Raw genomic sequence first — 10,989 nt, 5'->3', positions numbered from 1 at the left:
TGCCTCCGGTACTGCAGCGTGCGTGACGATACCACATGATGTCTACGCGATAACGTCACGGATCAGGAAGGGCAGTTTTTTGACGGCAGGACGAAGAATATCTGTGTTCATTTCAAACAGCCAAATAAGCAAGTATTATCGATACGTTCTTTCTTTTATAGTAAACGCTTTACTCTTGTTGACAATATGTTGTTGTTTCTAAGTCTTTATTGGTAAAGAACACCCTTAACGTTAGCTGTTTAGGATAACGTTAGCCAGTGTATCCTAAACAACTGAAAGCTGCCAAGTTAGCTCTAGTTAGCTAGAAAGCTAACAGCTGAGCATAATTGTGTAGTTACAGCTTTCCGTAACTTGCGGCAATATACATACATAGCTACATAGCCACTTGAGCTAACTAGCATTAATATGTAACGTTAAATCACAAATGTGTATGCTAACCATGTTAACGATACGTTCCCATTGTGATTTAAGACACATCTAGTCTTACCGTTACATTTAATTGATTTCAATCATCTTAAATGATTTGACATTAGCAAGCTAACTTGTTAGCCAGCTAACAGTTGTTATTCAGACCAAGTTATACAAGCTAATCTCTCCCGTCAATAAAACAATAAAATCCTCATTATTCCCGAGCTGTAAACGGGCCATGTGACGTGTCACATGAATGTGTTTACGTTATGGTAAAGTAGCGTACGCACGTACGCTACTTTACCATAACGTAAACACATTAATTTGTATCCCCCCCCCTCACCCCAGCATCAGCTGTGTTGATGCTCTTGTTACAGTGGTCACTCTTTGGCCCACACTATCATTGTTGTTGTCTTGCCTATTTAAATCTTAAAGCAAACCTGGCAGTTTGCAGACACATTTGATGGCATCTAGCTTGTTAAACCTGTTTTCCTTCTGTTTGTCTGCAGCCAAAGGTCTCCAACCAAGGCACTAGCACTCTCTGGCAGACATGTCGTACGGCAAAGCAGAGAGCTACCGCCCCGTCCCCCGGGACTTCAACACCCTCTTACAGACATGTAGCTCCAACATCCAGAAGATCACACAGAACAGTAAGTGCTTCACATCGGTAGCTCTTTTTGTTTCAGTGTGAGCAAGACTGGCCAAATTGTTACTGGCTCACTCACTGAAGGGCAATTCCATACCAATCCGTCTATCAATCGTTATTTTCATATTCAATAGGGAACCCAAACCGGACAATTTGTTATTTCGTCATTCATTCATTCATGAATGGACTGTTGGACCTACATAACAAGACATTTGAAGATGTCATCTAGTACTCTGGGAAACTATTATTCACTCATTTTATAGACCAAAAAGTTAATTAAGCTATTAATTAAAAAAGAATACTCAATGAAAATTATCATTAGTGAGTTGTAATAATATTACATACATTCTGACTAAGCATAGACCTAATCATTAGGATTAATATGTTATATATGCAGAGTTAGTCAGGCAAAGGTTGGCTTTTATATGCATAAGATAAAAAATCAAAAAAATCTGACCACCTATGGCAGCACTGTGGCTCAGTGGTTAGCACTTCTGCCTCACAGCAAGAAGGTTCTGGGTTCGATCCCAGGTCGTCCCAGGCCTTTCTGTGTGGAGTTTGCATGTTCTCCCCGTGCTTGCGTGGGTTTCCTCCGGGTGCTCCGGTTTCTTCCCACCATAAAGACATGCATGCAACTAGGACTACAGTTGAAAATTAGCCGACTGGCTAACACTGGAGCATTTACAGAAATGTTGATTAATGTGCATTGTCCTAATATAAATAAACATATCTTCTTCTTCTATGGCCAATCTCTGTTATGTGAAGCTGCAGACCCTGCATGTCCTGCAGGCAAATGTCAATACAGGTGTTTGTTGCTTTACTGTGGTGTGTTGTGCCATTTGTATACCCAGATCAATTCTTCCATTCGTAGATTGAGTCTTCTCACTTGTGTTTTGTTCTCCCGACAGCTGCTCAGATCAAGAGCATGGTGAACCAGCTGGGGACCAGTCAGGACACGAGTGAACTCCAGGACCGTCTGTACGTATCCACCGTATCACCACTGACTCCCATAATGTTTCTTCTCTCGACACAATCTCTCACTGTTGTCTAGTCATCTTGACCTGTTGTGGTTAGAAAAGTTGAACTTGCCTCAGAGCTACTAAACTGTCCAAAATGACATGTGCCTCCATGATTACTGTATCAGGGATGGTTTCTTTAAAATACACATCATGGTCATCCTGAAGGCACGTTAAAGTTGCGGTGCGTATTTACGGAAGGCTTGTATCATGTGGCCGCGCCGACGGTGTAGTTGTCATTACTTATAATTCCTCATGGGAATGACATGAAACTACGCACTATAGCTTTAGTCCAAACCACAATCTTTTCCCTAAATTTATTAGTCGTTTTGGTGCCTAAACATAACTATCGCCACAGCATAACGCTCACTTTTAGTTGCCTAAACTTAACTGTAATGTCCGCTGAAAAGACCGGCTGCTTGCGGTTTCCTGTACCTGGCCCAAAGCCCCCTATTCTCGGGTAACTGAACCACCAACTGCTGCTGATACGACGGAGCTCTGTAGCAGGCTTTTTGAGTTCTTCCGCTCCTCCAGTAGCCATGACTGTCTCTATCAACTGATTTTAACATGCTCTGTTCAAGTGTCCATACAACAGATTTTAACATGGTGAAAGGAACATTGCATTGCAAATTTAATTCACACTATTATTATGGTTAAACTTTGCAATTGATCCATGATTCACGTGCATTCTGAATCGTGAATGTTGATGCTTCTGGACCATGGTCCGTTACACCACTATACCTATACTATACACATGTACTAGAATACTGTGCTGTCAAATGTGCTAGCAAGGTGTTCTTTATTGTGGAGGAGGATGGCTGATCAGATCAGATCAACTAGCAGTCTTTTGTGTTTCTGTTGGTGTTTTTACAGGCAGCAGATACAACATTACACCAACCAACTGGCAAAAGAAACCAACAAGCACCTGAAAGAGTTGGGATCAATCCCTTTGCCCACATCGCCCTCAGAGCAAGTAAGTATCAGTCTACATGTGTTGATTTTGTTAAAGACGTCCCTAGCATACAGGGATGAGTATGGTGGGAGTTAAGGCCCTGACACACCGCGCAGACGGCAAAGAAGCCCGACTGTGGCATCGCCTCAAGTCGCCTGTGTCTTGGACAAACCGCAAAGACTACCATGTACGTTCTGCATTAATGTCAGTCTTACCCTATCGGCAGTCCCAGCGTACTGCCTTTACTACCTCAGCAAAGGGCTGGTTACGGTGACCACATAATCAAGGTTGTTACTGATTGACAGGCAAAAATGAAAATATGTTGGTGGTTTGAATTGTTTCCATCCCAGCGTCTCCAACAGTCTGATGTAATTGATGTGGTGAATTTGATTAGATTTTTGGCATGAAGAAATCTGTATCTGTACATATTTTTCCTCGTCTTTCTAACTGGTGTCGCACCATCTCTCTCCCTATGCTGTGTGGTGTCCAGAGGCAGCAGAAGATCCAGAGGGACCGGCTGATGAATGATTTCTCATCAGCTCTCAACAACTTCCAAGCAGTCCAGCGGCGTGCAGCGGAGAAAGAGAAGGAGTCGGTTGCCAGAGCGAGAGCTGGATCCCGCCTTTCAGTGAGTAGGAGTCAGTGCTTTCACACCACATGGAGCACATACAGAATCCACCTTCCCACATTAGTGAGACAGGAGTGATCAAACATCAGATTCATGTGAATCATGTCTTGATAATCTGTTAACCTGACTTTGGCAATAGTGGATTTTTCCCTCTCCCTCAGACTGAAGACAGTTCTCGGGATGAAAAGCTTGTTTCCTTCGATAAGTAAGTGACTGTCATTCATTCTTTTAAAGGTGTATTGTGGAGACCCAAAGTTTTCCAGATGAATTAAATAAATCAACACATTAGAAAATAAATGCTTGTATGAATAAATACAGAAAGAAATGTAACCATACGGACTAATTCGGTAGCTCTCTGACTTTGTCAATGGTGCACAATAGTCAAAAGCATCTAATGCTCTTTAAGAAATAACCCTGCTGTATATTTAGTATTTTCTGTTGTAGTTGGCATTCTCACAAATCACATTTGTGTCAGTGAAGTAGTCCTTTTTAGTTCTAAAACCAAATTACAGTCAACTTAGAATCTGTTAACAATAGATACATGTGTTTGACAGCTAAAAACATTATGGAAGATATACAATGCCAAAATATGAACAAATCAAACAGATCTGTGATTGGACAGTTGATTGTTGATTGACAGTGTGTTTCCATCTCAAAAAAGAAAAACCTCCCTTGCACCTCCTAATGAAAATGAAATGGCAGTACTTAGCATTTAGTATTGCAGGTCTCTGCTCCTCTCTGTTGGACAACTCTGACATGCAATACCACGTTGTTTCTGTCTGGGCGTTTGATTTTAATGTGCCATGGAACAATTGATTCAAGAGAAAAAACTCAATCATTGTCCTTTTAAAGAAATAACGACGGAGCGCAACACGTCACACGCTGAAAGCCACGCCCAGCGGAGGGGAAAACAATCAGCACTACAATATGCTAACAGAGTGCCTGTAGCTAGCTAAGACATCAGATCCAAGCATGTCAAAGGGTTATTTTAGCACCCTTTGTCTACCAGAGATGATAAGTTAGCTAGTTAGTTAATAAGCTAATCTTAGCTTGCAAGCTTAACTTACAGAAATAAAGTTAGCCTAAAACTTTAGATATTTGCTGCTAGAGCTGGGCAATATATCGATATTATATTGATATTGTGATATGAGGCTAGATATCTTCTTACATTTTGGATATCGTAATATGGCATAAGTGTTGTCTTTTCCTGGTTTTAAAGGCTGCATTACAGTAAAGGGATGTTATTTTCTGAACTCACTAGACTGTTGGAACTCTTCCATTATTTACCTTTACCCACTTAGTCATTATATCCACATTACTGATGATTATTTATCAAAAATCTCATTGTGTAAATATTTTGTGAAAGTACCAATAGTGAACACTACAATATCGTTACGGTATAGATATCGAGGTATTTGGTCAAAAATATCGTGATATTTGATTTTTTTTTTCATATCGCCCAGCCCTCTTTGCTGCACACGTAACTATGGGCACAACGTTAGCTTAGTGTCTCTCTATTCTCTCTGCCGATTCCTCACGTCTGTCTTCATAAAAGCTCAGTTTTTCTGTACAACGGCTTATAAAAACTTCTGTGTTCTTTTCCCTGTTGGTAGTGCATCCTACCACACAGCAGCTTTTAGAAATGTTTCTGTTCCTTCATGCAGTACGAGTCAATGGGAAGAGATAAATAGTTTTCCCTCGGTGTGGGCTGGTCTCTATACATATTCTATACCAAGCTCTGTGTCATCTTTGTGTGGGCGGTGTGTTTAGCTGAGCGGTGTTTGGCAGCAGTGCACGGCAGAGCGGAGCAGTGGAGGTCTGTGATGCGGGCCTCTGCTGTTTACGTTTTTCATTAAATTGTGACCGTAAATGCATGCATAAAAGAATCCACATAGCAATGTGTATTGTATTTCACTTTATTTACACATTTGAGATCGTCCATACAGAAAACATGCCATACAAGTACGTGGACTCACATTGCATGTGTGAATGTGTTAAAGACTAACTAAGGACATTTGAATAAGATTCAGTTTGCAGTTTATTAAAAGTTGTTTCTAAGTGGCCGGGTTAGCTCAGTTGGTAGAGCAGGCGCACATATATAGAAGTTTACGGGTTTGACTACGACCTGCTGCCCTTTGCTGTATGTCATCCCTCCTCTCTCTCCCCTTTCATGTCTTCATCTGTCATGTGGAAATAAAGGCCTAAAAATGCTTCAGTTTCTAGACACGTTGAGTATTCTGCTGTTACAGTTGAACATTATTCCAACTGGTGGCATGTTTTATGAGATGTTGTCCTGTGTGTTTGTGTGAAGCCAGGAGGACTGGGGCCAGATGAGCACCCAGGCAGAGGAGGTGGCCATCACAGAGGAGGACCTGGAGCTCATCAAGGAGAGAGAAACCAACATCAGACAGCTGGAGGTCCGTACTCTAATACTCCCATTACAGAGCCTCAGCCCCCAGCACGGCTACTGGCCATGTTCTGGGATAGAGCACACACACACCTGCCACAGCTCACTCTAACTTTCTGTGTGTGTGTGTGTGTTTCAGTCTGACATTTTGGATGTAAACCAGATCTTCAAGGACCTGGCAGTGATGATCCACGATCAGGGGGAGATGATTGGTGAGTAGTTACTCTCTGAAACACACCACCAGTGGACAATGCACGTCACAGCTGGTGCTCTTATTTTCTATTCAAAGTTGCACAGCAGCAGTGAGACCCAAACCACCACTGCTGTATATATTGATATGCAGGAATATGATAAGGAACCTTCACGTCTGGTTATTTTGTCCATAAAAAAAGTTTTTCAATTGAATTTTTAGGATATTTACTGGGTATTTACTATAACACCATATATGTCCACATTGTGACTGAGTTTCCATATTCCCCACAATGCTGAATGGACATTGAAGAGTGTGTGAAGCAACAGCAAACAGGAACAACCGATTGGCATGTGCTGTGTGTATTAGTTCATTATTATTTCAGACTAACACAGAAATCCTGTTTATTAGAGGACGAGAAATGCTTCTGCAGTTCTCTGAATAACAGAACCGTTCTGAGCATGCTCAGACCACAAAGTTTCAAGTTTAGGCAACCAAAACTACTCGTTTAAGGTTAGAGAAGAATCAAATAAAGCAACAGTGGCTGTTTGGAGGAGATGGCACATGAACTTTGCTGTTAAAGGCCGAACATGTACGGCACCCTACTTCAGCCTTCACTTCTGATCATACACACACACACACACACACACACACACACACACACACACACACACACACACACACACACACACACACACACACACACAGCTGGTGTGTCTGGAAACAGGTGACCAATCCTGTTTTATTTATGCTGACTGATAACTGAAGAAGGGAGTAGGGGAGGACGGAGGGCACAAGTAAAGAGAGGAAGTGATCTTATTGTGGATGCTCCAAACCTGAGGCCTGTACTAGGAAGCAAGTTAACAAGGTAACTTCAGGTTCAACCCAGGGTTTTGTGTATCACGACGGTGGATCACTTGTTACCGGGTTAAATCGCCATGGTAACTTATGCTGAACGCCTAACCTGGTCGGTAGCAAGTTATGTTGGAGATTAGAGATCAACCGGTGTTAAAGCTCCGTCTACTGACCAATCAATAACCCCGTTAACATTCACTGATTGGTATTTTTATGAAAGATATAGATTTTCAGCAGAGGGAATTACATAAAGGCTATATGTCGGCTTCTTGAGCCATGTGTTGCCAATGCGCACAGCGGTTTTTATATTTTTTATTTTCTGTCATGATAGCTTCCCACTGCCAGGGTTGCAACTGAAATAAAAGGCTAAAGCAACGACAGTTTATTGAAAGCACAAGTGTAATTATGGTCAGATCTTGGTCCTGACTGATGGGGAAGTCATATTGATAAGCGTTGTGATTAACGCATAACGGCGTCGTTTTTTTTGCCAGCTGTCCTTCCTGTTTTAGGAAGCAGCAACTGTGTTGCATTTTGCCTGTAAAACCGTGTCTGTGCTCTTCATATTTATGTAGAATTATAATTTGCTCTTATGTAAAATATGCGGCTGTGATAGATGTTTGTTATTGGTCATGCTGTGCAAACGCTGCCTCTTTTGTGTGAACGCGTGCGCCGCTGGATTGGGAAACCCTGGGTTGATTGAACTAGTTGTTAACCTCTGTCGTGACACCGTTTAGGTGAAGCCGGGTAACAGAAATAAATCCAGGGCGTGTTGATCTCGATTCGTAGTACAGGCCTCTGGACAGTTGCAGGGTGAGAGTCGTGGGCCTGAGCCTGCTGTGTGTTCTGCCCTGCAGATAGCATCGAGGCAAACGTGGAGAATGCTGAAGTTCATGTAGAGCGAGGAACCGAGCAGCTCCAGAGAGCCGTCTACTACCAGGTGAGTCAGCAGCTGTCACTCTGAAGGCCTTTTCACAAAGGGGACCAATCGCAAATATGGTCGTTGACTATTGTTCACGTTCAACCCTTTCACACCAGGGCTGACGCCGATATTTGTGTTCCAAAATGTACGTACATTTTCGAAAGTAGCCTTATCAGCGCCATGGCCAACCCGCAGAAAGCGCACGCTTCAACCAAACCTGCAGTTCATCGGGTAATCAGCACCTTTCTCCACCCACTATACTGTAAATTGCGCGCATTTAAAAGCTCAATTGAATGGCCGATGTCAAAGAAATCCTGCTTGATGCGTGTTATTTCGGCATTAGTGGTGGGGAAATGTATGTATTGACTAGTGTGCTGTAGCAAAGTGTTAAGTACTGGTGCTATGATACAGCTGAGTACAGACTGCCATATTCCCACTGCTGATGCTATGACTGAAATGATTCTGATGCCAATATTTGTAATGTAGCGAGGAGTTTAACAACTGCTGGAATGGAATGTGAACGCTGAGTCGGAGATTTTATGTCATCTTTGATTTCTTTCAGTAACTGTAATATTGCATGGCTGCTTAATCTGTAATATTGCACGGCTGCTTAATCTGTAACGCTTAATGATTTCATGTTCGCTCAACGAAAACTCCTTTCAGCTCGTCTCCTTGGCCTATCTTCGTCTCACTTGGATTACTGCCGCCATTTCACCAGGAGCCATATGCCAGGAAACCCGCTTCCAGGTTTACACCTGCTTTTAAGAGGCGGGAAAATTTTCACCGCAAAATAGAGGCGCGCTTTCACGGGCGGTTTTTGTACATACCGCGGAATACATAATTAGGCGCACTTTACGCTTCCCCTCCCATCTCTTTATGGGAAACTCCCATTTTCCCCTTCACCCTCAATCCAACAGCTCTAGTTTCAACAGAAAGAAGACATGCAACACATTGAAATAGTTATTATGCAGATATGAATAATATGATGTGATTCAATCAGCATCTATAGGGCCCTAACTATGGACTCTGTCCTTATTTTCATGTTCATTTTGTCAGTTTTAAAGCCTTGTTTTGGATGTTGCATTAAAACAGTTGTAGTGGTTTAAGGACATCCCCACTACCTTGTCTAGTGGTTGGACATGCTGCGTCCCGTTAGAAACACAAAAGGACGCTACTCAAGTTCATCGCTGGCACACAGTTAGCACACACGCTCAGTTGAAGCTGAGAAGTGGTTCTGAAAGGGATACTTAAGTAAAACAACGATCTAACCTGGTAGCATTGTAATGTGCACAAACTGTTTGGGCGCACCTAAATGAAAAACTTTACATGCACCAGTGCAACCAATGTAAAAAGTTAGCCCGGAGCCCTGACTGAGAAAACCTATTAATCATGCGAGCAAAAGTCATTTTATTCTTGATTGGCTTTTATTTATCGGGATCCGAAATCAGCAAAAATTACAACCGCTGCAGGAAAGTTTCAGATTCAGTATAAAAAGACTCTTACAGAGTTTTTCCATTACATGGTACCTGCTCGACTGGGGGGGGGGTCCTGAACAAAACTGCCATTAGAAATAGTTTAGCAACAGTTTAGCCAGCTGTGTTTTTTTTTTTTTTTTGCTGCCTCCAGCTTCTTTTGAAACTAAATTAGTCTTCTGGCTGTGGCAACAGCCACGTGCCGAATCAAAAACAACACCCCTTCGATGTTCTGTGTGTGTTGCGTTAGGTCAGGGTAGTTTCCTGCGGCGTCGCTATGACGACCAGCCACGCTTGCCTCACGCATGAGGCGCTAGATGGAGGACGGGGCACCGTGGCAGAGTCGTGCCGAGTAGAGATGGTACAAGCAGTGGGTAAGCGGCATTTAAAAAAAAAAAAAAAATAACGGGGAAACCAAAAAAGGCGACTCGAGAGAGATAGATGGGCTACATTTTTAAATAGATGTGCTATTTACTGGCACAAATGTGTGAAAGACCCTCAGCGCTGTCCCTAACACTAACCGTCCTCGCTCTGCTTTTTCATCCCAGCAAAAGTCCCGGAAGAAGATGTGTATTCTGGCTCTGGTTTGTTCCATCGTGCTCGTCATACTGGGCATCATCATCTGGCAAGCTGCTAAGTGAGGTGACTGCACAGCCCATGTGTCCCATCCATATTTTACTCTGCCCTTCCCACATGCAAGTACCTGCTTGGAATCACGAGAAGAAGAAGAAGAAGAAGAAGAAGAAGAGGCTTCGGGGGTTAGATCTGTGCAGAGGGGGGGGGGTCCATGTGGAACACACTGAATCAGAACTGATCAAGCCTGTTTTTGTTATTTAAAGTGAGATGAAGGACTGAGGTGATGTAGGGGAGCGACCGTTCATTTCTTGTCTAATTTACTGCACTAACACTATCTGTCACTGTATTTCAGAACAGGCTACACGAGTAAGGAAACCCACGACTTGTCAAAGTAAAGTGATCTGGGTTTAAGGGGCCGTCATGTTTTTGTTACTTGTTGTGACATCTTCTGATTGTAAAGTGTGTGGCGTGGCTGGCTGACTTGTATGACTCCTGGTGGTTGTAATATACATGTTGTAAAATGAAAGCTCAAACAGATTACCAATATGAATTCAATCCATGTCTGTAAATATTACAAAGTGCTGCGTTATATAAGAACATTATGGATCATAAATAATGTCCAGTCTCCAAACAAACCATTTTTAAATTGACTGCTCTGACTCTTGACAGTATGCATAATAAATGTCCTAAACCCTTCAGCTGGTCTGGGCGTGTCATCACTGTTGTGTTCCCGTGTCCTGCAGCAGGTTCTGGCTGGATGGTTAATGCTGAGTCACATTCCTTGGTGTCACTGTGATAACCCTGACCTCATTGACGTGAACGCTAAGATCTGAAACATTAGGACTGGGAGATGGCTTGTTGCTCGTTGCATAAATCAAAATATAGATATAAGAGATTACTCGCCCATGGCCACTCCACCG

General features: G+C 42.6%; 1 protein-coding gene across 1 annotated transcript; it reads left to right on the top strand.

Moving 5' to 3' along the window:
* On the top strand, positions 1-10,767 carry stx12 (syntaxin 12). The gene is made up of 10 exons (XM_039819270.1): positions 1-128; positions 918-1,058; positions 1,963-2,032; positions 2,944-3,043; positions 3,513-3,650; positions 3,812-3,855; positions 5,962-6,067; positions 6,197-6,269; positions 7,957-8,039; positions 10,042-10,767. Exons 2-10 carry the CDS (start codon positions 959-961, stop codon positions 10,132-10,134), a joined length of 807 nt encoding a protein of 268 aa, XP_039675204.1. The 5' UTR covers positions 1-128; positions 918-958; the 3' UTR covers positions 10,135-10,767.
* The last annotated feature ends 222 nt before the right edge of the window (positions 10,768-10,989 follow it).

The sequence above is a fragment of the Perca fluviatilis genome, chromosome 13 (assembly GCF_010015445.1).
Source record: "Perca fluviatilis chromosome 13, GENO_Pfluv_1.0, whole genome shotgun sequence".
Lineage (NCBI taxonomy): Eukaryota > Metazoa > Chordata > Actinopteri > Perciformes > Percidae > Perca > Perca fluviatilis.
Note: the sequence above shows the minus strand (reverse complement) of the source record. Positions and strands in the feature narration are given on the sequence as shown.

Coding starts and splice junctions, on each gene's coding strand:
- stx12 (XM_039819270.1), top strand. CDS start 959: ATGTCGTACGGCAAAGCAGAGAGCTACCGCCCCGTCCCCCGGGACTTC. Junction 3,856..5,961: donor AAGCTTGTTTCCTTCGATAA/GTAAGTGACTGT, acceptor GTTTGTGTGAAG/CCAGGAGGACTGGGGCCAGA. Junction 6,270..7,956: donor CGATCAGGGGGAGATGATTG/GTGAGTAGTTAC, acceptor TCTGCCCTGCAG/ATAGCATCGAGGCAAACGTG.